Source organism: Rhinatrema bivittatum, chromosome 6 (genome assembly GCF_901001135.1).
Source record: "Rhinatrema bivittatum chromosome 6, aRhiBiv1.1, whole genome shotgun sequence".
Classification (NCBI taxonomy): Eukaryota; Metazoa; Chordata; class Amphibia; order Gymnophiona; family Rhinatrematidae; genus Rhinatrema; species Rhinatrema bivittatum.
Genome location: NC_042620.1, coordinates 185309261 through 185336286, shown reverse-complemented (window position 1 = coordinate 185336286; position 27026 = coordinate 185309261). Strand labels below are relative to the sequence as shown.

The window sequence follows — 27026 nt, the reverse complement described above, 5'->3', positions numbered from 1 at the left end:
TAGGCTGTCACAGAAATGTGCGACAAAAGAAATAAAACCATTCCAAATGACTGTATAGGAGAACACCCCAAAGGACTTTCTGGGACACTGTGGATAAGAGAATTTCATATTGGGACATGCTTGATTTCACAAGATGAGAGGAAATAAGGGTGTAGGGAAAACAATTCCAAATGTCTAAAGCACAATCCTCCAACACCCAGATAGCAATGTACATTATGCACTAATATTGCTTTATTCCTTTTTTTTATTTTTGGGAGAGGGTAAAAAAATATACATATATGTTAAATGCTTTACTTGCCTATTCTACTGGGGACTTAGCAAAGTCATACTGTGTGATAAAGGAAAAAGCTGAATAAAGTCTAATGATCTATTTGGTCCCAGCAGCAGGGAAACAGCTGAGGAAAAAAACATGGTGCCTAGGAAAGTAAGCATTTTCTCAATCATCCTACCTTTTGTCATTTCATTTGAAAACTTGTTTTAAATAAAGTATTACATTTTAATCAAAGACATTCCTCAAAGCATCACTGCATGTTTCACTATCCCTGTTAAGGATAGTAACTGCTTTCCTGGATTCTGATTTTATTTTGACGAAAGGGAGTGGTCAAAAACAGAACACAAGCAGCTTTGCAATAGCAATGACTCACTCATGGCAAAGAATGAATGACGTAACCTTTTAACCAGTGCTTCCAAAAAAAAAAAAAAGAAAATATAAAATAAATTGTGGTCAGATTCAGCTTGTGTTTAAACCCTCACAAACTGAGCACATGCAGCCTGACTTGCTGCTACTGCTGCCTCCTCAGCATGCTGCTACGTGGTCATGGGGAAGAAGGCTAATATAATCAAACAGTTCAACAGCTTATGACAATATAAGAGTCAAGTGATGCATACAGGTATGATCAGACAAGTCCAGTCACACCTTCATTTAACAAACTTCTCCCAGATGTTCTCTTTTTTTTTTTTTTTTTTTTTATAGTTTTTTGTTTTGGATCAAGTAAAAGATCAATGGAGACTTAACCTTCAGCTTCCTCAATATGTCCTGCTGGCTGGAGCAGAGAGGACTGTGGGATAATTGTACTTGTGCCACGAGAGATGCGGTCTTGTTCTGTACCTGCAGACAGGGAGGCCATGGTGATGGGTTGCATCAAACTGGGGGCCATGGCAGAAGAGACAGTCAGGCTATGGCCGGAGCCTTTGAAGGTGAGTTCTTGTGTGGGAAGAAGGGGCTTGAGGATGCTGACAAGGCAGAAAGCAGAACCACTTTTAGGAATAAAATTTACTTTGTTCTTGTCAGGTCCGTAGAATGGTGGGATTTCATGAAGCTGCTTTGGCCTAGAAAAGAATTTTTAAAAACTTTGTGAAAAAATAGAATCACCACTGTAAAGAAACATGCTTTTGTGTAGGTATTGTTCTTGCATAGATGTTGCTAGAGGTCAGGAACACATCCCTGTCCATGCAATTCAGGGTGCAATGAAACAGACCACTGGAGAAATAAACACAAGTACTAGATAGTTATTATAATGGTTGTTAATGCAATTCTATGCACTCAGGTTTAACAAAGATATTTTCATTAACTTCTAAAATCAGGTTGTATTGTCACAAAAATATATAACTGAACTGGGTATTAAGCAGAGCTCCCAGTTTCCTGCCACTGATTTATTTCTATGGCAAGAATTAGCTAATTCTGTGGCAGATCTTTCAAAATGTGGCAATTGTGTGTCAAATTTGCATAATTTTGCATATATTTTCAATTTAAATAATGTAATTTTTAAAAACTTTTATTTTTATAAAGTTGATTACTGACATTTCTGTGTCCAGTTAATCTATTTGGTTCTTTATTAGAGGAAAAGGGATCTTAGTGATTAGAGCTGGGGAAAAAGGAGGGTAAGGGATTTGGGAATAGGAAGAGAAGATCTCAGGGGAGGGAAATAAAGGAATTTTAGACAAGAGGGCAGCGAGATAAGAGGCTGAGCAGGAATGAGCTACAAGGAGAAGAGGTTGGGGGATTCAGGGAGTCTAAGAATAAGAAGAGAGGTGGAAAGGGGAGGCGAAGTACAGGAAGGATTAGAGATAGGGAGGTAGGAAGAAGGAGTATTACAGATAAGGGTGGAAGAGGAGGAGTGAAGTTTGGAATGAAGAAGAGGAGGAAGAAGGTGGGGTGGAAGCGAAGGAAGCCACAATCTCCCTAATTACAATCTCATCCACTTTCTCCCTTATCCCTCCCTTCCATCTCCCTCATATCCCAATGCCCCCTTCAATGTACTAACTCACATCTTACACCCCCCTCCAGTCTCCTCCCTCCACTTGCACCCATGGGGGATCCCCTCATTCACGCTCCACATTCACTCCAATCTCCTCACACTCTCCCTCAATTTCACAATGGCACTCTCCCATCCCACAATCCCTCAGTCACTTTCTTCTCTCACTTACTCTCCTCCCCTTTGTCACTCTTCCACCCAGTCCCAAGAACCCCCCACATTCCCTCATTCGTGTTTTTTCATTCCTTCCCCCTGCCCTGTGATCCCTCCCCCCCATAGCACAATCACCGTTTCACTCCCTCCCCATCCATGATCATCTCACAAACCCCAGTTCATTCCACCTGCACAAAACCCAATTCACTCACCCGATTTCCAGTTTCACTCCCTCCCTCCTTTGATCCCTAGTTCATTCCCACTCTCCCTCCCCCATGTGGTTCTAAGCATGACACGCAGGCCCAAGCAGAGGAGGAAGTGCCTGAGGTATTGCAAGGCCGCTGTCCTCCTCATCCTCTTGTTTCCCAACAGGCAAGAGTGACGAGAACAGGATGAGGCGGTACAGATGGTAAAGACTGCATTATCAAAATAATTCCCAAAAGGGAATATGGTGCAAATGAAAATAAAATAGTTTACAAACTATGTTTACAAAAAATATTTTAAATTGTATTATTAGTTACAATCTATGAAATGTTTTCTAAGAATTTACAAATATTTTTTCCAAAAGAATAGCACAAGCACCACCAGGCTGAAAAATCACACCAACCACAAGAGGTTGATGCCCAATTTTCCAGTCTCACAAGGTCTTCCTGCAATTTATCACAATCTGTTTGTGATTTAACTACTCCGAACAATTTTGTATCAGCTGCAAATTCGATTACCTCACTCGTCGTATTTTTCTTCCCAGATCATCATAGATCCCTGAGGCACTCCACTGCCCACTCCCTTCCTCTGAGAAAATTGTCCATTTAATCCTACTCTCTGTTTCCTGTCTTTTAGCCAGTTTGTAATCCACGAAAGGACATCACCACCTATCCCATGACTTTTTACTTTCCTAGAAGCCTCTCATGAGGAACTTTGTCAAATGCCTTCTGAAAATCCAAATATATTACATCTACCGGTTCACCTTTATCCACATGTTTATTAACTCCTTTAAAATGTGAAGCAGATTTGTGAGGCAAGACTTGCCTTGGGTAAAGCCATGCTGACTTTGTTCCATTAAACCATGTCTTTCTATATGTTCTGTGATTTTGATGTTTAGAACACTTTCCACTATTTTTCCTGGCACTGATGTCAGGCTAATCGGTCTGTAGTTTCCCGGATCGCCCCGGAGCCCTTTTTAAATGTTGGGGTTACATTGGCTATCCTCCAGTCTTCAGATACAATGATAGGTTACAAATTTTTACTAATAGGTCTGAAATTTCATTTTTTAGTTCCTTCAGAACTCTGGGGTGTATACCATCCGGTCCAGGTGATTTACTACTCTTCAGTTTGTCAATCAGGCCTACCACATCTTCTAGGTTCACCGTGATTTGGTTCAGTCCATTTGAATCATTACCATGAAAACCTTCTCCAGTACGGGTACCTCCCCAACATCCTCTTCAGTAAACACAGAAGCAAAGAAATCATTTAATCTTTCTGCGACGGCCTTATCTTCTCTAAGTTCCCCTTTAACCCCTCGATCATCTAACTGTCCAACTGACTCCCTCACAGGCTTTCTGCTTCGGATATATTTAAAAAAGTTTTTACTGTGAGTTTTTGCCTCTATGGTCAACTTCTTTTCAAATTTTCTCTTAGCCTGTCTTATACATGTCTTACATTTATCTTGCCAATGCTTATGCATTATCCTATTTTCTTCTGTTGGATCCTTCTTCCAATTTTTGAATGAAGATCTTTTGGCTAAAATAACTTCTTTCACCTCTCTTTTTAACCATGCCGGTAATCGTTTTGCCTTCTTTCCACTTTTTTTAATGTGTGGAATACATATGGACTGTGCTTCTAGGATGGTATTTTTTTTTTTAAACAATGACCACGCCTCTTGCACACTTTTTACCTTTTTGTAGTTGCTCCTTTCAGTTTTCTAACAATTTTTCTCATTTTATCAGTTTCCCTTTTGAAAGTTTAGCATAAGAGCCGTGGATTTGCTTACTGTCCCCCTTCCAGTCATTAATTCAAATTTGATCATATTATGATCACTATTGCCAAGCGGCCCCACCACCGTTACCTCTCTCACCAAATCCTGTGCTCCACTGAGAATTAGATCTAAAATCACTCCCTCTCTTGTCGGTTCCTGAACTAATTGCTCCATAAAAGTGGCATTTATTCCATCCAGGAACTTTATATCTCTAGCATGTACCAATGATACGTTTACCCAGTCAATATTGCGGTAATTGAAGTCTCCTATTATTACCACACTACCAATTTGGTTAGCTTCCCTAATTTCTCTTAGCATTTCACTGTCAGTCTCACCATCTTGACCAGGTGGACGGTAGTATACTCCTATCACTATAGTCTTCCCCGACACACAAGGGATTTCTACCCATAAAGATTCAATTGTGCATTTAGTCTCATGCAGGATGTTTATCCTGTTGGACTCTATGCCATCCCGGACATAAAGCACCACACCGCCTCCCAGGTGCTCCTCTCTGTCATTGCGATATAATTTGTACCCCGATATAGCACTGTCCCATTGGTTGTCCTCCTTCCACCATGTCTCTGAGATGCCAATTAAGTCTATGTCATCATTCACTGCTATACGACTGAGTACTATTCACAAAGCCCCCCTCCAGGTCTATGCAATATAATACCTCTTAGCTCAACAACTAAAGAATTAATTTTCCAATCCCTCTTGTCTATTTTGCAGATACCTAATTCATAATTGACTCATTTTAATTCGCCTGTATATAACTTTTCTATTACTACTGTTGTTGTTTTAATGTTATTTGTTATTAGTATTTATTCAATTTTCTCCAAGTTCATTTTCCTGTTCCATGTAAGACACACTTGTCAAGTCACTCCAATGTTATATGTAAACCGAAGTGATTAGCAACATTGTTGCTAGAACTTCGGTATATAAAAAATGTTAAATAAATAAATAAATAAATAAATAAATACATTCTAATTCTCCCATCTTACTTCTTAGACATCTGGCATTAGCATACAAACATTTCAAAGTTTGTTTTTTGTTTGTATTTTCATTCAGCTTTTTAATTGATAGGGATAAGTTAGAATTTTTTAGCTCAGGTGAGTTTTTAGTTACAGGCACTTGGACTACTTTTCATATTATTGGAACCTCACTGTCAGGATGACTTAATTCTAATGCATCATTAGTATCCTTTGAAGATACCTCCCTCTGAACCATGCACTGCTGAGCGACTGTCGGCTTTTCCCTTTGTTCTAGTTTAAAAGCTGCTCTCTTCTTTTTTAAAGGTTAGTGCCAGCAGTCTGGTTCTACCCTGGTTAAGGTGGACCCATCCCTTCAGAAGAGACTCCCCGCTTCCCCCAAAAGGTTCCCCAGTTCCTTACAAAACTGAATCCCTCTTTCTTGCACCTTCGTCTCATCCACGCATGGAGACTCCAGAGCTCTGCCTGCCTCTGGGGACCTGCACGTGAAACAGGGAGCATATTTCAGAGAATGCTATCCTGGAGGTTCTGGATTTAAGCTTTCTACCTATCAGGCCAATTCAGAAAAACGCGCGGGAGAGCTGGCGAGCGCCCGCTCTCCTGGCGCGCGCACATGCCACTCTCCTGGGCGCGCGATTCAGGAGGGTGGCCTATGCAAATTAGGGCCCGCGGTAAAAGGAGGCGCTAGGGACACTAGTGCGTCCCTAGCGCGCCCTTTTTGACAGGAGCGGCGGCTGTCAGCGGGTTTGACAGCCGACGCTCAATTTTGCTGGTGTCGGTTCTCAAACCCGCTGACAGCCACGGGTTCGGAAAACGGACGCTGGCATAATTGAGCATATGCCTTCTGACTCGCGGGCTGTTTTTTAAATTTTTTTTTTTTTTTTTTACTTTTGGGGCCACCGACTTAATATCGCAATGATATTAAGTCGGAGGGTGCACAGAAAAGCAGTTTTTACTGCTTTTCTGTGCACTTCCCCGGTGCCGGCAGAAATTAACGCCTTCCTTTGGGCAGGCCTTAATTTTTGAAAGTAAAATGTGCGGCTTGGCTGCACATTTTACTTTCTGTATCTTGCGGGAATAACTAATAGGGCCATCAACATGCATTTCCATGTTGCGGGCGCTATTAGTTTCGGGGGGGGGGGGGGGGGGGGTTGGACGCGCGTTTTCAACGAGCTATTACCCCTTACTGAATAAGGGGTAAAGCTAACGCATCGAAAACGGGCGTCCAAATGCGGGTTAACAGTGTGCTCCACCGGAGCGCACTGTACTGTATCGGCCTGTAAGAGCCTAAATTTGGCTTCCAGAACCTCCCTCCCACATTTTCCTATGTCGTTGGTGCCCACATGTACCACAACAGCTGGCTCCTCCCCAGTACTGTCTAAAATCCTATCTAGGTGACCCGTGAGGTCCACCACCTTCGCACCAGGTAGGCATGTTACCAGGCGATCCTCATGCCCACCAGCCACCCAGCTGTCTACATTACTAATAATCGAACCATTCCCTCTTGGGTAGTAGGCCTTGGGGAGACATCCTCAGTGCGAAAGGACAATGCACCACCTGGAGAGCATGTCCTTGCTACAGGATCCTTTCCTGCTGCACCAGATTGATGCTCTCCAATCATGAGACCTTCTTCGTCCAAGACAGCACCAGGGTTGCCAGTCTGAAGTTGGGACTTGGCTACTATGTCCCTGAAGGTCTCATCTATACACCTCTCTGTCTGCCTCAGCTCCTCCAGGTCTGCCACTCTAGCCTCCAGCGATCGGACTCGTTCTTTGAGAGCAGAAGCTCTTTGCATCGCATGCACATGTACAACTTCTCGCTGGCGGGCAAAAAAAATCATACATGTGACACTCGATGCAAAAGACTGGGAAGCCCCCCTTTTGCTGCTGGACTGCTGCCTTCATCTCAAATTTGTTCAGTTCCTACTTAAGTTTTAGGTTGCTGTTGGAGTAGGAATGTGTCTAATTAACATCCTTTAAATCTATTAGTGAATTCACTATATGTCTGGTAGTAGTAGGGGAATGATCAAACTCTCAATAACGGTTTTTTTGTGAAAGTGGCACCTGACTATAAATTAAAGGATGAGCTAGGGGTGGGTGGATTGAGAAATACAAACAGTCTAACTTCAGTTAGTCAGAGTGATTCACTGCTCTCTTGATTAACAAATGTTGGTACCTAATCAAACCAAATCACACTACCTCAACACCTTTCCAAGGTGAGTAACTGAACTGAACTTTTCAACCTTTTTACTTAGGTATACACTGCTCCTAGATTATTTCTAGCTTCTGACTGCTTTTTTCTTTTTTTTGCTTTTAATATACAAACACTAACTTCTGCTTACTAGCTGCTTTACAGACTATTAAAAATAAACACACTAACTACTGCTTACTAGCTGCCTTACAGACTATTTAAAAATACAAACAGTCTAACTTATGTTTATTCACTGCCTTACTATTAAAAGCTCAAACACACTAAATAATATTCCCAAATAGTTAACTTTGCCCCAATACTTTTAAAAAAGACAATATCCCAAGCAAAAACTTACTGATTCCTTTCAGCCACCAGCAAGGTGATCCTCTCCTCTTAGTGCTTCCATTGCTCCATGGAAGACTCTTTATCAGAAGGCATCTAATGATTTTTGCTCCTTACCTGGAGGTGCTGAGGAATGAGACTTTGACATTTTAGATTTCTTTTGGGCCGACTCCACAACTACAGACTGGTGGGGCAGTTGTGTCTTTTGGAATCAGAGGGCTGATTGTACCAGATATATGGCATCAGCTTTCCTATTTACCGGAGGAACTGAGTCAGGATGTTCCCAGTTACGATGCAGTAAGTCCAGCAGCACTTCATGAACTGGGACTGCCATGACCTCCTTAGGTGCATCTACAAATTGTAGCACTTCAAGCATTTTATGCCTGGCATCCTCTTCTGTTTGCAAATTAAAAGGAATTGTCAGACATTTCCTTTATAAAGTTTGCAAATGTCAAGTCTTCAGGTGTGGAATTTCTACGTTCATCTGGGGGTGAAGGCCCTGAGGGAAGATCTTCTGAATCAGAGTCTGTAGTATCTCCCTATGGATTATAAGGTTGGTCACCAGCACCTCCAGGATCTTGAGGTTGATGTACAGGTCCCAATCCAGCTGGATCCAGAGGTGGCACCGATGGAAATTGAGGTGGCATCGATGGAGGCACCGAGGATGGTGAAGGCATTGATGGCATTGGTGTTTTCGAAGGATGGTGAGATGGTGCGGAACCCGATGGCCCCGGTGTTGGTTCAGGCATTGGCCGATCCGGTTCCTTATCAGAGGATAATAGTATCGGCATCGTGTCTGTGGCTTCATAGGAGCTGGTGGCGCGGCTGGAAGCGGCATCAAAGGAAGAAGTCCAGTCTATCTAGAAGTGGAGCCGGCATCGGCTCGGGCATCGGTATGGGGGTCGGTGCCGGTGGAGACTGGAATGTTCGTAAAGCTTGAAGCACTGCCTCTTGGAGAATCCTGTCCAATTCTGCCCAAGAAGCTGGCATGGGAGGCACAGCAATCGGGGGTGGAGGCTTGGAAGGCATAGCCGGAGGCTCCACCTGGGGTGGTGGAGTTCCAGATCCCGGCACCAATAGTGGTGAGGAACGCCTCGGTGTCCCGAGTCCAGATGGGGATGGGGCCTCATCTCCTTAGGACTTTTTGGTCGGTGGTTCTGTCGATGTCAATGGCCTTCCAGTTCTGGCATCTGAGGAGACACTGCGTCGATGATGGTGTCGATGCTTCTCTCTATGATCGGTCCACTGTTTTTCTGGCATTGAGGAAGAGGATGTCGATGATTTGGACCAGGAAGAAGAAGGTGAAGGGACATCACCGGTAGATTTTTGCCATTTAGGCTTCGGTGGCAATGGAGTCTTCGAAGCCAGAGGATTTTGACTCGATGACTGTTTCTTTGAAGTCGATGAAGATACCTTAAAAAGGAGTTCCATCTTCTCCAAGCGGGCCCTGCGGCCTTTTGGAGTAATTTGAGAACAGCTTGTATACTGTTGCACATCATGAACGGGTCTAAGGCACAGAACACACACGTCGTGTGGGTCTGTGATGGACATGGTTCTTGGGCACTTGTGGAACCCGGTAGCCATGATGTTTGAAAAAGAAAACGGCAGTGTGGTTGGTGACCATTGAGGAAAACTGCCGGGAACCGACCGAAAATGATGGGAATAAACTTACCGGCGTTGACAACAGTCAGTGGGGGACCCCGGTGTTACGGCTATGGCTTATGTCTGCTATGCAGCCGCCTCACCACCAGAGGTCCCCCACGAGCATGTTCTTCTGGTTGGCCCACTCCTTCCTTCCTGTCTACTCTATACCCCAGACTTTCCTTTATAACCCTGTCTAGCAGTTCCATCGGTGCTTCAGCATCGAGCTCGCCTGGGCTCCCTGCTCTAGCCTTCCTTGCTTTGTTGCGTGTGGCCTTCGGGCCTTCTACCCTGCGTTGCCTTGCCTTGCTTACTCTGTGTTTGGCCTTCGGCCCTTCTACCCTGCATTGTCTTGCCTTGCTTACTCTGTGTGTGGCCTACGGGCCTTCTGCCTGCTGTGTGTGGCCTACGGGCCCTCCGCCTGCTGTGTGTGGCCTACGGGCCTTCTGCCTGCTGTGTGTGGCCTACAGGCCCTTTGCTTTCTGTGTGTGGCCTACGAGTCCTCTGCCTTGCACTGTATGTGTGTGGCCTTCGGGCCCTCAGTCCTGCCGTGTGTGTGTAGCCTTCGGGCCCTCAGTATTACTGTGTGCGTGTGGCCTACGGGCCTTCTGCTTTGCAATGTGTGTGTGTGGCCTTCGGGGCCTTCTGCCATTCCTCGCTATGTGTATGTGTGGCCTTAGGGTCTCTGCCTTGTCTGGCTTTGTGTTAGACCTTCGGGTACCCTTCTTGCCTTGTTGTCTTCAGGCTTATGTGTTTCATGTCCAGTGTAGGGTTGTCCTGGGTTGTCTGTCTGTCTGGTCTCCTTAGGTTCCCTCAGTCTAATCACATATACCTCCAGTTTCACCCTTACCTGCATACTTTCAGTATTCAGCCTTACCAGCACCCAGTTCCAGTTCACTTTTACTTGCAGTCACTCTCATTTATACCTTCATGCTGATCCAGTACTAAAGCTCACCCATACTTCCATGCATCTAGTATCAGATATTGCCAGCCTGTGTTATACTCCATCTGTCTATTCCACCTTCAGAATTACCATAAGGTTTTCTCATTCCTGCCTGCACTAGCCAGTACTAGACTCTACTGTCTCTCTCCACCCCGAGACACTCCTCATAGTGGTGTTCACAAAATGAGACCTGTGCCCAGTCGTAACAGTATGCTGAAGCCATTCACTTTTGGAGAGACAGAGAGGACTCTATTTTCTGAGGGTGAGTCTCCACGGTTTGTTACCTGTATCTCTTGTCAAACCCTGAATTACCCCACGTACCAGAACTGTTTAGCTTGTCAGTTTTCTGACCTGGAACATTGGGCATGCAGCAATTGCCATAAAAAGAATGTTTCCTTCTATCATGAATGCCTAAACTGTAATGCTCCCAGACCAGGCTGGTGGAAGTGTCTCTGTCTCCCTTGTCTTTTGCCTCCAGGCAAACCCTGCCCTCGCTGCACAGCTAACGGGCCATCTATTCCTCAAAAAGATTCAGCCAGCGCTATTACACTCTGCCCTGCTTCTGGCCCAACTAAGAATGTTTTCACCCTGGGCAGTTTGCAAACAGAAAATTTCAGCACAACTTTTTACAAGACTTCTCACCAAAAAGCAAGTTATATCTCAGGAAAACCTAAAACTCACCTGGTCAAGAAGACTTCTAGGACTTCCATTCTAGAATCTCAAGAACAAAAGCAGATGGAACTAATTAACCCTAGCAGGGCTCAGCTTCCCACAGCTGCTGATCAGCCTTTAACGAGCACCTTTCCGAGACGGCCCAAACCTGCCTGTGTCTTCACAAAGCTGCAAGTTTCCACTGCAGATTCAAGGAACCATGATTTGGGGGTTGGACTCACCGCTGTGCATCAGAAAGGGCTTAAGCCTGCCCTGCTGCCTCTGGAGGGGCTGGAACCTGCTCTACCACCCCAGAAGGGGTTTGGACTCACCACTGTGCCCCAGGAGGGGCTTAGAGTTACCAGTGTGCCTCAAGAGGGGCCTGAGCCTGCCGTGAGGGGCCCATACCGGTCCAGCTGCCGCCCCCGGAGGGGCCCGTACTGGTCCAGCTGCTGCCGTCCCCGGAGGGGTCCGAACCGGTCCAGCTGCCGCCGCCCCCGGAGGGGCCCGAACCGGTCCAGCTGCCGCCGCCCCCGGAGGGGCCCAAACCGGTCCAGCTGCCGCCGCCCCCGGAGGGGCCCAAACCGGTCCAGCTGCCGCCGCCCCCGGAGGGGCCCAAACCGGTCCAGCTGCCGCCATCTCCGGAGGGGCCCGAACCGGTCCAGCTGCCGCCCCCGGAGGGGCCGAACCGGTCCAGCTGCCGCCCCGGAGGGGTCCGTACCAGTCCAGCTGCTGCTGCCCCCAGAAGGGCTGGAGTTTGCTCTACCACCCCAGTAAGGGTTTGGACTCACCACTGTGCCCCAGGAGGGGCTTATAGTTACCAGTGTGCCTCAAGAGGGGCTTGAGCCTGCAGAGCCGCCCCTGGAGGGGCCCGAACCGGTCCAGCTGCTGCCGCCCCCGGAGGGGCCCGAACTGGTCCAGCTGCCGCCCCCGGAGGGGCCCATACCGGTCCTGCTGCCGCCCCCGGAGGGGTCCGTACCGGTCCTGCTGCCGTCCCCGGAGGGATCCGTACTGGTCCTGCTGCCGCCGTCCCCGGAGGGATCCAAGCCGGCCGCCTTGTGTCAGGAGGGGTTATGGACTATTTTGCTGCCCCAGCTGGGGTTGGTGTCTGCCTCATCACCCCAGGAAGGAGTTGCACCTACCACATCACCCCAGGAGGGGTCTGCCTTCATTATTCAGTACCCCCTGCAAAGTTGGGACCCAGGAGGAGGGGGAGGCCTTGAAGGGGGGGTACTGTTACGGCTATGGCTGCTATGCAGCCGCCTCACCACCAGAAGTCCCCCACGAGCATGTTCTTCTGGCTGGCCCACTCCTTCCTTTCTGTCTACTTTATACCCCAGACTTTCCTTTATAACCCTGTCTAGCAGTTCCATCGGTGCTTCAGCATTGAGCTCGCCTGGGCTCCCTGCTCTAGCCTTCCTTGCTTTGTTGCGTGTGGCCTTCGGGCCTTCTACCCTGCATTGCCTTGCCTTGCTTACTCTGTGTGTGGCCTACGGGCCTTCTGCCTGCTGTGTGTGGCCTACGGGCCCTCTGCCTGCTGTGTGTGGCCTACGGGCCCTCCGCCTGCTGTGTGTGGCCTACGGGCCCTCCGCCTGCTGTGTGTGGCCTACGGGCCCTCCGCCTGCTGTGTGTGGCCTACGGGCCCTCCGCCTGCTGTGTGTGGCCTACAGGCCTTCTTCCTGCTGTCTGTGGCCTGCAGGCCCTTTGCTTTCTGTGTGTGGCCTACGAGTCCTCTGCCTTGCACTGTATGTGTGTGGCCTTCGGGCCCCTCAGTCCTGCCGTGTGTGTGTAGCCTTCGGGCCCTCAGTCCTGCCATGTGTGTGTAGCCTTCGGGCCCTCAGTATTACTGTGTGCGTGTGGCCTACAGGCCTTCTGCTTTGCAGTGTGTGTGTGTGTGGCCTTCGGGGCCTTCTGCCATTCCTCACTGTGTGTATGTGTGGCCTTAGGGTCTCTGCCTTGTCTGGCTTTGTGTTAGACCTTCGGGTCCCCCTTCTTGCCTTGTTGTCTTCAGGCTTATGTGTTTCATGTCCAGTGTAGGGTTGTCCTGGGTTGTCTGTCTGTCTGGTCTCCTTAGGTTCCCTCAGTCTAATCACATATACCTCCAGTCAGTTTCACTCTTACCTGCATACTTTCAGTATTCAGCCTTACCAGCACCCAGTTCCAGTTCCTGTTCACTTTTACTTGCAGTCACTCTCATTCATACTTTCATGCTGATCCAGTACTAAAGCTCACCCATACTTCCATGCATCTAGTATCAGATATTGCCAGCCTGTGTTATACTCCATCTGTCTATTCCACCTTCAGAATTACCATAGGGTTTTCTCATTCCTGCCTGCACCAGCCAGTACTAGACTCTACTGTCTCTCTCCACCCCGAGACACTCCTCATAGTGGTGTTCACAACATGAGACCTGTGCCCAGTCGTAACACCCGGGATAGGGAAAACTTTGTTAAATTTTAAGTTTGAATTCCGTGATAAAAATTTGTGAGGTAAACTCACAGAGCTCCAGAGTCTGCGAGGCTACTGCTACGTGGAAAAAAAAAAAGAGACTGAGGGGGGACCCCTGCTGGATGCAGGGTTGGTGCCATGCTGGGCCAATCAAAGTTCTAGAAACTTTGACAAATGTTTTCCATGATTGGGCTCCATCCTGATGATGTCACCCACATGTGAGGACTACCATCCTGCTTGTCCTGGGAGAAAACAGTGTAAGGTGGATATGTCACTAAGGCCTGGAGCTCACTGACCCTGTACATTGAGCTGACTGCTACCAAAAATATGACCTTCCAGGTCAGGTCCTGAGGTCACAGATGTGCAGCAGCTCAAAAGGAGCTTTCATTAGCTGAGCTAACACCAAGTTGAGGTCCCAAGACACAGCAGGAAGCCTTAGGAGGGGCTTCAATTAAAGCAGGCCCCACATGAACTATATAACTGTAAGCTGGTATGCTCCAATTGTACTGAGATATACTCTAGTAGAGTTGGTTTTTAAACCAGCTTCTGATAGGTGTAGAAGGTAATCAAGCAGTTTTTTTGAGGGGCAGGAGAATGGAACTAGGGCCTTCTGCTCACACCACACAGAAAACCTCCTGTACTTCAGTTCATAGGTCTTTCTAGTGGAAGGCTTTCTAGAAGGTACCAGGATTTGATACACATTCTCTGAAAGATCAAGCAGTTGCAGAATTAACTTAACATCCAGGCTGTGAGCTACAGGGCCTGGAGGCTGGGATGCCGCAGCCTGTCTTGATCGCGTGATGAGATCTGCGGAAGTCCCCAGACTGATCGGTCTCCAGATGGACATTTCCCATAGGAGTGGAAACTAGACCTGTCTCGTCCAATGAGGGGCTATGAGGTTCATAGTTCGTCGTCCTCATGAAGCTTTGAGAGAGTCTTTGCCACGAAAGGAATCTGTGGATATGCGTACAGAAGATCCTTGCCCCAATGACGGGCAAGGGCGCCTGAGGCTGGTTTGCCATCTAACCTGTACAGGGAGCAGAACCGAGGCACCTTCCTGTTGCAAGGGAACGCAAACAGATCTAAGTCCATGCTCCCCCAGAGGCAGAATATCCAATTTGTTCCCTGGTCCAGAGACCACTCATGGGGTCTGAAGGTTCAACTCAGCCTGTCTGCCACCATGTTCTCTGTCCCTACCAGGTACATGGCCCTGAGTACCACCCCGTGGGACAGGGCCCATGACCAGGAGGTATGACTCTGTGCCTCCCTGCTTGTCGACATATGACATGGCTACCTGGTTGTTGTTGTGGATCAGGACAACTTTGTTGGACAGCTGATCTCTGAAAGCCCATAGCTCCAGGCAGTTGATTTCACAAGAGTGTTCCTGAGCAGACCAGAGACTCTGGGTGCTGAGCCCATCTGCATGAGCTCCGTGGTTAGGACAATTTGGGTACGGAGACTTTGAAAAGAGCCCCTGTTCCAATTTTGAAAGTACACGTCACCAGGACAATGAGTCCTGGAGAGACGGGGTGACATGAATGCAACCTCAGGGTCCATTGGGCTCTGTGCATGTGTAAACGTGCCAAGGGAGTGACATGGACGGTTGTGGCCATACAGCCCAACAGCCTCAACATGTACCAAGTTGACACCTGTTGCGATGGTTGTCAAGGCGACAGCCCTCTTTCGAGGCAGGAACGCCTTGGCATGAGCCGTGTCTAGCAGGGCTTTGATAAAGTCAAACTGAAGTGACAGGCTGAGATGGGACTTTGGATAGTTGAGAACGAATCCTAATGACTCCAACACCTGGATGGTCAAGTGCATGGACCTGGCAGCCCCTGCCTGAGATGTACTCTTGACTAGCTAATCGTCCAGATAAGGGAAAACATGCACCCCCAAGCCTGGAAAGATGCGCTGACAGCATGGCCAGGCATTTTGTTAAGACCTGTGGGGCTGATGCTAGCCCGATCGGCAACACCCGGTACTGGAAGGGCTGTTTTCCCACCACAAATCAGAGATACCTCTTGTGACCAGGGAAGATCTTGATGTGAGTGTATGCATCCTTTACATCCAATCCCCTTTTTTTGTAAAAGGGGGATGAAGGTGCCCAGGGAAACCATCTTGAACTTCTCTTTTTTTTAGAAACTTGTTCAAGACCCTCAGGTCTAGGATGGGTCAGAGTCCTCTTTTGTTCTCTTTGGAATAAGGAAGTACCTGGAGTAGAATCCCCAACTTCTTTGGCCTGCTGGTACGAGCTTGACTGTTCTAGCTGTTAAAAGGGAGGACAGCTCCACTGGCAGTACCTCCAGATGAATTACCAGTCCCCAAAATGGGTACAGAGGGCAAATTTGGCAAGAAACCCAATAGATTCAATTGGTACTTTGACAGACGATGAAAAGAACCCAGTGGTCTGAGGATATAGTGGGCCACTGGTTCTCAAAGAACCACAGCCTGCCACCTCACCAGAGGGTCCAATGTCCTGGGTATGGGCGACTGGACTACGCTTTACGACCCAGTAAAAATCCCGTCCCTGGAGTTGACTAAGGAACTGGCTGGGGCTTGAGGGCTCTGTTCTGCCTGGGACAGCTACAGTAGCCCTGATGGTGTGGATGGGAGCGAGGGGACAGAAGATAGTACTTCCTTTGGTGAAAGAGACTTCCTTGACCCCTGTCTCGCCGGCCTCCTAGAAGAGGATGACAGGTCCGGAGTGCTGGTAGAGTTGATAAGGACCACCATGAAACCCCCCAAGTTGGGCCACAGCATCCACTCTATCTCCAAAGAATACATGGCACGTCAGCGAGTTTTTCCTGTACCTCTGGTCAGAGATCCAAGGTCCTCAGCCATGCCATTCTGCAGGCACGGATTCCCACTGCAGAAACTTTGATACAGTCTCAAAAACATCATAGGTTGCTTGCATCTTGTGTTTTTCGCACTTTAGGCACTTACACACCAGCAACACCTCCTGCACCTGTTTCCAGATGTCCCACGAGTACTAGCTCATGTAGAGTTGGGTAGGCAGCAATGCGGGCAATGAGCATGGCGCACTGAAGCATGGTGTTCATCCCCGGGCCAAAGTGAGCTCACTCACACTGTGAAGCTTACAGCTCAGTGGAAAAAGAGAGACTGGAGAGGGACCGCTCATGGATGTGTGGTGTAGGGCATGTTGGGCATGCTTAGTGTGCCTAGTCAAAGTTTTAAAAACTCTGACATAAGTTTTCCACATCGGGGCTCCATCTGTTGATGCCACCCATGTGTGAGGACCTCAGAGAAGTGCTGCAGTGCAGCAAGGCAACTAAAAATAAGAAAACTGAAGAAAATAATGAAAACAAACAAATTTTTAAAGATTTAAAGAAAAAAAAAATCTGACTGTCCAGGCTGTGCTAGGACAAAAAATAAACTACTGAGGCAGCTCTTATTTATTTATTTATTTATTTAATTTCTTTTCCTATACCGATGCTCAAGACTAGGTCTTATCGTACCGGTTTACAATGTAACTGAGGGGAAACCAATTAACATCAAGGTAGAAAGTAAAGTTACATTAAACAGGGAGCATAAAACCTGGGCAATGGAAGACAGTACAGAGTTTAAACTAAGAAACAATTAGAGAGAGAAAAATATATAAATCAACAAAAACTGTAAGATACAAAAACATAGCCCATCCATGCTCAGTAGATCTCAAACCTCTACTAGCTTGGAGAGAAGTCCATTTGGTGCTGCCAGATGACATCACCCACATGTAATGGCTAATTCAGCCTGCTTATGGATGGAAAATTTGAGCTCCTTTCTTCAGGTTTAAAGGGACTGTCACACAACACCAATCACTACTATTTTACGCTTTACCATTTCAGAGTCATAACAGAACTTCCTCCTTAGAGATGGAGCCTTACTAAAGTGCTCTGCAATTGGAAGCATGCCATTAACAGACCCAGAGATTTGTCTACTGTTCATTCCTTACACTGAAGGAGAATTAAACCCATGATGCTTCATTATCAAAACCATAAAAATGAATACTGAAGCTTATTATGTACAGTATAGACTCTGAACTCACGATAATTAAGAATATAAACAGGGAGGCCATCCAGAGAAAACATTCTCCCGCAAGAAAGATTGGCCAGAAGACTGCAAATTGGAGGATTCTGTGTGAAGGGCTGCTATCACCTGTGCCCCATTGTGCTCCAGAGTTGTTCCCACTCCCTGTTGACATCATCACTCGGGGCCTGAGGACCCGATATAACCAGCAAGTCTGCAAAGAAGAACTTGGAGGCCATCCGGAGAGAACATTCTCTCACAAGAGAGACTGGCCAGAGGACTGCAAATTGTAAGATTCTGTGTGAAGGGCTATCATCACCTGTGCCCCTTTGTGCTCCGGAGTTGTTCCCGCCCCCCGATGGTGTCATCATTTGGGGCCTGAGGACCCGATATAACCAGCAAGGCTGCAGCGCGCAGCCAAAGCCACATGCCAAAGGGGCGTGCCCCTTATCACGGATTTCTTTTCCTCTTGTATACTCGAGTTTATGGGTAGGAAGAGGAAAACAAAGTTTTTAACATCATCTGGTTCGGCAGCTGTGAGAGGTTCAATGGATTTACATGTGGAGCGACGGGTGAGTCAGTCAATGAGAAATTCTATCCCTGAAATTTCATTCTCTTCAGGGTCCCCAGAAAGTTCAAGCCAGCCACCATTAACCAACACTGTTATGGATACTCCTGTTGTTAATACTCATCTTTCGGTGACTGTTAACTCAACTTAATATGGAAAATTTGGATAGGCAACAGGTTGCTTTAAGGGAACCTGTGCCTCAAGAGTCAAGTTCTTCCTTACAGACTGGAAGTTTAGGTTCAGAGAATTTAGACCCCCAGAAAGTAACCTTAGTAGATGTATGTACTTTGCTTATTAATATGGAAAAATCATTATCCTTTTCAACATCTCAGTTTGGTAAATTTTCAAGTGAAATTAAGAATACTTTAGAAGATTATGGATTACTTATAAATAATTTAGAAGTATTTTCTAGAACTACAACACCTCAAATTACTTCATTACAGTCATCTAGTATTGCTTTTATGAAATATATTCTAATGTCACAAAAACAATTGGAAAATTTGGAGAATGAGATCTGTATGAGGAATCTTCGTTTTCTAAATTTTCCAGTCTCAAGATTACTTTCAGCTACTGAATTGTTTAGAAAATATATAGGTGAAGTATTATTCATATCATCAGTGAAAGAAATGGCTATATCTAAAATATATTATATTCCTTGTTTTAAGGTGAGCTCAGTAGATCGGGAAAAGAAGATGGACATCTTGCAGGGGGATAGTCCTAATTTGATCTCCTTTTTGGAGGCATCTATTGATGATATCCCCACTAGTGTCACACTCTTGGTATCCTTTTGTAGTGAGCAGGATAAAAATTTGGTGTTTCAGAAATATTTTAAAAATAAAGATGTTTCTTTTTGTGTTCAAAAAATTCAGGTATTTCCTGATAGAAACACTCAAATGAGGAGAAAATTTCTTTTGTTAAAACCAAGAGTCTTATCCCTTGGGGCAGTTTCTTCTTAAAATTCCCCTGTAAGTGTCTGGTTATCTATCAGAAAAATAGGTTTATATTTGAAGACCCTACTCACACCTAGAGACATTTCTTGTGGATAAGCAGATATGTTAAGCGATTGTAATGTGTGGAGTATAATGGTAAAGCAATTAGTATAGTCTCTCCTTAAGCTGTAATTATTGCAGTTGTTTTTTCTTTAATTTGTTTTCGTTATAGCCTCCCAAAATGGGGACTTGTCTATTGGAATTCTATATACATTTATGTAATATATGTTAATAATCTTAGACTCCAATATGTTTACTTGAATTTTACCAAAGTGTATTGTTAAAATTCAATAAAATATAAATAAATAAAAAAAGAATATAAACAGGAAATAGCAAATAAGTTGGACATTCCATTCAAAAACATATTCCTATTACATTGGCTTCCCCAAACCTGTCCTGGGGACCCCACAACCAGTTGGGTTTTCAGGATATCCACAAGGAATATGCATGAAATAAATTTGCATATACTAAATCTCCACAGGTTTGGGAAGTCCTCTGTTACAAGAACCACATTTGGGAAAGGATTAAACCTCTCTTATGTCTGCTGAATCTTCCAAAATCCATCTAAGAATTCCATGACACATTATTAAAACAAAGAAAAATTCCATTATGAAAACAAGAGAAAACTTCCATGAAACAGCAGCACTGACATTCAACATAATAATTTGATAGTGGCCAATGTTAGAGATTATCAAAATGGTTTTGCCATCTCTACTTCAGTATGAAAAAAATCTTTCATATTAAATCACAGTAATTAAATTGCTCAGAAAGGATTTTCAGCTAAGAACCATGTATTAATCAAAAGTGATCAAACTTCATTCTGGTGCTGATTAGATAAGACAGAGGACGTATTCAAGGAATACCAAACTCAGAAGGTACACAAGCAAGAACTTTTTGGCGCATTGCCCCTAAGTGCATTATGATCCACAACCCCAAAGACAGTATTGTCTAACACCTAGAAAGTGCACAAGCCCAGAGTGTATTACTGCATTTAGTAAAAGTTCTCAGACTATGAAAAGCCATAGATTTTGTTTTCAAAATATATTTTACTAAATATTCAACTGATTCTGCTGAATTGGTGTAAATGCATAGATAATGTCTTAATACTGCTAAAATTGCCTTGCCATTGGGTTGTGTGTTGACATGATGCTCTGACACAAATCATACTAATTTCCTTTAAATATTTTATAAAGGAACATAAACAGTTCAAGAATCAAACAGCAATGCAGAAAAGGAAAAATAAAATGTGTTTACAGAATTTTCATAAGTCATCAACACTGCTTTAATGAAAGCTAGTGCTATTTTCTACTTGATGGAAGAAAGACTAGCTTGAAAGTAGTGTGAAAACGGATTGCTACCACAATGAACATGCAATACTGCAGGACAATTGGATTTTCTTTTTTAAGATGCTATATTAGCAACAAATGATTCTCACCAAGCAATTATCTAACAGCAACTTATGTGAAGTTGCAGGTTAATTACTTGTTATAAGACATTCTGTTATACCAGTGTGCACAGTGGGGTGTGTACAGATGCAGAATATCTGACCAAAGACTCCTCTCTGTTGCAGTCATGTTGAAATTTGAGCTTCCTAAACTACTTTGACCATTACTGCCGCCCTCAGTTGTTTGTTGTCTGGTCAGTGGAGAAGGAATGTATATACCACATTCTCACAAGATTTAAATAGGCGGAGAATTCGCAGAAAGCAGGCGCTAACTTTTCAGCGCCTGCTTTTTTAACACATGCATGGTGCCCGCAAGGGGGGGGCGCCATGCAATATGTAAATTAGGGGGTCGCGCTAGGAAGGAGGTGCTAGGGTCTCTTGCACGACCTTAGCACCTCCTTGCTAACACAACCCGCTGTGTTATTGGCGGCCATTTTCATTACTGGCAGACGGCGGGTTATGAAAACAACCGCCGAGTTTACCGGCATCAGTCTTCATAACTCGGCGGTCTGCCAAGTTATTTTATTTTAAGTTTTTTTACTTTAAAAAAGAAGTACAGAAAAGCAGTTCTTTCTGCTTTTCTGTACTTCTTTTCAATGCGCTCAGCTATTAACGCCTGCTCCAGGCAGGCGTTAATATCTGAGTGATAAATGTGCATCTGAGACGCACATTTATCTTTTTGCATTTGGAGTGAATGAGTAATAGCCTCATTCACATGCATTTGCATGTGATGAGCGCTAATTCATTCACTCCGCGTCGGACGCGCGTTAAATAAGCGCTAATCCCCCTATTTATTAGGGGGTGGATTAGCGCCTATTTAACCTGCATCCGAAAGTGGGTTAAACAGTGCGCTCGGCTGAACACACTGTATTGCATCGGCCCCCAAATTTGCCAGCAGAAGTTTTAAGCATCTTCCAGGGACACTGATTCACCATGGAGACAGAGCTGCAAATAAAATACCAATATATCCAGACAGGTTTTGCTTAGAGTCTGTAGAGAGAACTAATACTTACGAGATTTCCTCAGAGACTTTCACCTTTTCACAACCCTCTGGAGGCTCACGCTTGAACATGTAGCTGTTGTTGGGTTTTGGTGACGTGGCATATTTGGGCAGTGGAGAATTGTTCTCATTCTCTGCAAAAAGACGACATACGATTGTACTTGAACATACCAAGAAACAAGCAAAATAAAAACCCTACAAAACATATGGGTAGGACCTGCAGGTGCACATACACTCCTTTGGACTTGACTGGATGCTATTGGGTAGATTCAGACTTCTGTAACAAAAATGAACTGGGACAAATATCTTCTAGACAGGGTTTAAATACAAACTCTCACCACAAAGTGCTACACAAGAAATCAGCTGCATGCTAAACCTTCAGCTGCTCCGCAGATGCATACCAGTGGAATGTCCAAAACTAATCCTGTGCCTTCTGCTTCTACTCCAGTAGTTCTCATTCTGAGATGCGACTCCCAGTTTTGGGGAGGGGTGGGATAGGAGGGAAGGAGGGTAAGGGACATGAGACAGTAATCACTGCCTTTGCACCAGCACTACAGGAAGCAATCTACTGTATACCTCCTTCCTCCCCAATGCATCACAGAAGAGAAAGGACTCAGGAAAAAGCATGGCCATCTGCCTTCTCCTCTCAGTTAGTCCAAAGAAGGCAAGAGAAGCCAAGGATAAATGGGGTTGTTTGTATCCTCCTTGCATGCCGAAGCAGTGAAGAATTTGTAATGAGCAGGACCATCTGCTAATCAAGAAAAGCTAGAGCTAAGCATGGTCATCTATTTCTCCTTTCCTACCCTCAAAAGAAGAGAGGAGCCAACTGCCCCACTGCTGCTGAAGCAGAGTGAAACCAGAAAGGAATGTCACCTGCCCTACTGCTGCTAAAGAAGAAAGCCAGAAAGAAGGGATATAACCTACTCCACCAATACCAAAGATAGGAGTTCTAGAGAAGAAAAGCCAGAGACGTTTTTTAGATTAAAAATACATGTGACTCTTTCAATGAGTAATATTACTTCATTATGATGGTTGAATATTTTTTCTTTTTTTTTTTATAAAATAAGACTATGAAATGGAATAACTGATATCTCAGCTCCTATACTAACTAGATGAAGATAGATAAGTATGCTAGAGTCCAAGAGAGGAAATACATAGCTGTGAGGACATTCACCCCAACATTACACACTCAAGGACAACTCCTCATCTAGAAGAATACCCCGCAACACACCCTCTGCAATCAACCACCTCTATAACATGCCACCTCAATTCACCATCGTTCCTACCATGATCAACCGGCCACGCACATACAAATCACTCATTCCAATCATGATCTCACCGACCACCCAATTTCTAGGACTCACACTGTTCACCATCATCCTTTTCAACGCTCAATCTCTCACTAACAAAATGCTGATACTTAACGACCTTCTTCAAGACAATAATCCAGACTTCTGCGCCATAACTGAAACATGGCTCAAAACATCAGACATCGCCCTCCTAAACCAACTACCCACTCAAAGCTACGACCTCTTCTCCATTCCAAGGAAAAAAAAAAGAGGCGGAGGTATTTTCCTTGCAGTAAAAAAATCACTGAGATGTACTCATCAACCAATCATCTCATCAACTAAAATAGAAATAGGCCTCTTTAAATCCGAATCTCTGCAAATTCTCTTAGTCTACGCCCCCCCCCAAGCATCCTAGAATCCAATACCTCCCCTATCCTGGAAATCATAGCAACCCATCTAAACTTAGACTCACCAGCCATTATCCTGGGAGACTTTAATCTACACGTGGATAAGTCTCCTCTCTCCCCCAACTGCGAAGCCTTCCTAACGGCCATGACAGCCTTAGGTTTCAAACAACAAATTAACGAACCTACCCACAAAGCGGGTCATACATTGGACCTTATCTTTACTAACACCGGTATTGACCTCCCAAAACACCCGGAATGCAACAAAGTTCCATGGTCAGACCATTCTATTATCTCCGCTGCGTTCTCATTGTCAAAACCGACCTATAACCAACCCCCCCTCCCACCTCAATCATTCCTATACAGAAAAACATGCCCCTCTGAGCAACTCGCAAAGCGCCTAGCCCCAGATCTATCCAGCATCGACACCACCACTCCCAACGCAGCCATACTATCCTGGTCTAAAATAACTGAATCTATAGCAAACACACTATGTCCTCTAACAACAAAACATATTAAACACAAGGCAACAAAGAGGCAACCTTGGTTCAATGAGGAACTACGAAAACTTAAACAGTCTCTACGACAGAAGGAAAAAAAATGGAGAAAATCCCCGTCACCTGCATCACTAGCTGAATACAAACGCACCCTCCACCTCTACAAAAACAGTACACTGAAATCCAAAAGGGACTACTACTCCAGTAAGATTCACCACCTCATATTTGACTCGAAAGCTTTGTTCAACTACGTTTCCAATCTCACAAAAACCTTGGCACCAGACATCCCTATGGACACAGCACAGACTAAAGCAGACGAACTGGCTCACTACTTCAATAGAAAAATCTCCGACCTGCTCAAACAGTTGACACCAAACCATAATCCATCACTCAATTCCGTATATCTCCACCCAAACAAAAACTCTACGCTCAACTACTTCGATCCCATCTCTACTGTGGAAATTCAAAAGGCTCTGAAGAAAATGAAACCATCAACTCACCCATTCGACCAAATCCCCACAAAAATTCTCCTGCTAATCCCAGACACTATTTCCAAAACCCTAGCTGACATAATTAATTGCTCCCTAGCCCAGGGTATCTACCCAGAGGACCTCAAAATGGCATCGATCAAACCTCTACTCAAAAAACCAAACCTTAACACCAATGATCCCAGTAATTTCCGCCCCATCTCCAACCTCCCGTTCATAGCAAAAGTCATGGAGAAACTAGTAAACACACAATTATCCAACTACCTTGAGGATCACCAAATACTGTCCCCCAACCAATTTGGATTTCGCAGAGCAGCAAGCACGGAAACGCTTCTACTCTCCCTCACAGACTTCCTCCTAACCGGCTTAGACAAAGGACACGCCTACCTTCTAATTCTACTTGACTTTTCGGCGGCATTCGACACGGTCAACCACCACATTCTACTAAACCAATTGGCAAACATCGGAGTGCAAGGCACTGCACAGAACTGGTTCAAAACCTTTCTGGAAAACAGAGGATATAAGGTTAAAATCCACAACAAAGAATCTCAGTACCATCCATCTTCACTAGGGGTTCCACAGGGCTCCTCTCTTTCCCCCACCCTTTTCAATATATACTTGCTCCCACTCTGCCACCTCCTCACTAAACTAAACTTGAAACACTTCCTATTCGCAGACGACGTACAGATCGTAATCCCCATAAAAAAATCCATTATAAACACATTAGAATTCTGGAACAAATGCCTGACTGAAATCAAACTCCTCCTCAACAGTCTTAACCTTATTCTAAATGCCTCAAAAACAGAATTCCTCATTATAGCACCCGAAAACAACAACATCACCACAAACCTACCAGCCAACCTGCAAACCTCGCACGTAAGAGACCTAGGAGCAATCATCGATAACCGCCTAAACCTTAAATCATTCATAAACCAAACAACCAAGGACTGTTTTCACAAGTTATACATCCTCAAAAGAATCAGACCACTGTTCCACTCACAAGACTTTAGAACAATTCTTCAAGCAATAATCTTCTCAAAGCTGGATTACTGTAATTCTATTCTACTAGGTCTCCCTGCCGCTCATACAAAACCCCTTCAGATGGTGCAGAATACAGCCGCCAGAATTCTGACCAACTCTAGAAAATTCGACCACATCACCCCCATCTTGAAAACCCTTCATTGGCTTCCCATTCACTACAGAATCATGTACAAATCTATAACCATCATTTTCAAAGTCATACATCAACTCGCACCATTAAATCTACAAATACCACTCAAGAAACACACCTCTGTCAGACCAACGAGAGAACACTACAAAGAATCACTTCATGTTCCAAAAGCCAAAACATTCCAACACAAATCTCTCGAAGACAGAGCTCTATCCACAGCAGGACCGCGCCTATGGAACTCCATCCCTTCAGAGCTTCGCCAGGAACCATGCCTACCTACTTTTAGGAAAAGACTAAAAACTTGACTTTTCAAAAAAGCCTACCAGAGTTCAGATTGATCCAGGTTCCCTTTCAACCACCATCTGTCACCCCTAACCTCCCTCTTCCCTCTATCCTAGTGTAAACCCCACCAGCCCATACCCCTCCCCGTCCTTGACTACATTTAGCTCTTGACATCCTCTTGACACAGATCCTTTATTGCTTACTATGTAAATATTCACTGTAAATGCGTTTTACTATGCAAATATTCCTGTCCCTTTTCTCTTTTCTCCTCCTATCCCAGTTGGTAATTTCCTTGTTCAATGCAACTATTATTTTCTGCACCAGTTCAATTACCCTAGTTCTATGTTTATTACACGACTTGTTAAATGTAAACCGACTTGATGCAACCTTTGGTCGTGAAAGCCGGTATAGAAATTAATAAATAAAAATAAATAAATAAAAAAAATATTTTCTAAGCTATACTTGACAAACGTATGAACAATAACATCAACAAGACCATAAGCCCATACTAAAGAAACATTAATTGATATTATAGAAATAAATCAATCATAAGAACATGCCATACTAGGTCAGACCAAGGATCCATCAAGCCCAGCATCCTGTTTCCAACAATGGCCAATCCAGGCCATAAGAACCTGGCACATACCCAAAAACTAAGTCTATTCTATGTTACCATTGCTAGTAATAGCAGTGGCTATTTTCTAAGTCAACTCAATTAATAGCAGGTAATGGACTTCTCCAAGAACTTATCCAATCCTTTTTTAAACACAGCTATACTAACTGCACTAACCACATCCTCTGGCAACAAATTCCAGAGTTTAATTGTGCGTTGAGTGAAAAAGAACTCTCTCAGATTAGTTTTAAATGTGCCACATACTAACTTCATGGAGTGCCCCCTAGTCTTTTATCCGAAAGAGTAAATAACCGATTCACATCTACCCATTCTAGACCTCTCATGATTTTAAACACTTCTATCATATCCCCCCCTCAGCAGTCTCTTCTCCAAGCTGAAAAGTCCTAACCTCTTTAGTCTTTCCTCATAGGGGAGCTGTTCCATTCCCCTTATTTTGGTAGCCCTTCTCTGTACCTTCTCCATCGCAATTATATCTTTTTTGAGATTTGGTGACTAGAATTGTATACAGTATTCAAGGTGTGGTCTCATCATGGAGCAATCAGAGGCATTATGACATTTTCCGTTTTATTCACCATTTCCTTTCTAATAATTCCCAACATTGTTTGCTTTTTTGACTGCCGCAGCACACTGAACTGATGATTTCAATG

At 44.8% G+C, this 27026-nt stretch overlaps 1 protein-coding gene across 1 annotated transcript in view; it reads right to left on the bottom strand.

Moving 5' to 3' along the window:
• Positions 1-921: 921 nt before the first annotated feature.
• Positions 922-27026, bottom strand: part of FAM117B (family with sequence similarity 117 member B) — a 511577-nt gene continuing 485472 nt past the window's right edge. Inside the window, exons 7-8 of the mRNA XM_029606287.1 lie at positions 21628-21748; positions 922-1329 (exon numbers count right to left, since the gene is read on the bottom strand). Coding sequence (XP_029462147.1) covers positions 1011-1329; positions 21628-21748 — 440 coding nt within the window. The 3' untranslated portion in view covers positions 922-1010. The remainder of the gene's footprint in view (positions 1330-21627; positions 21749-27026) is intronic.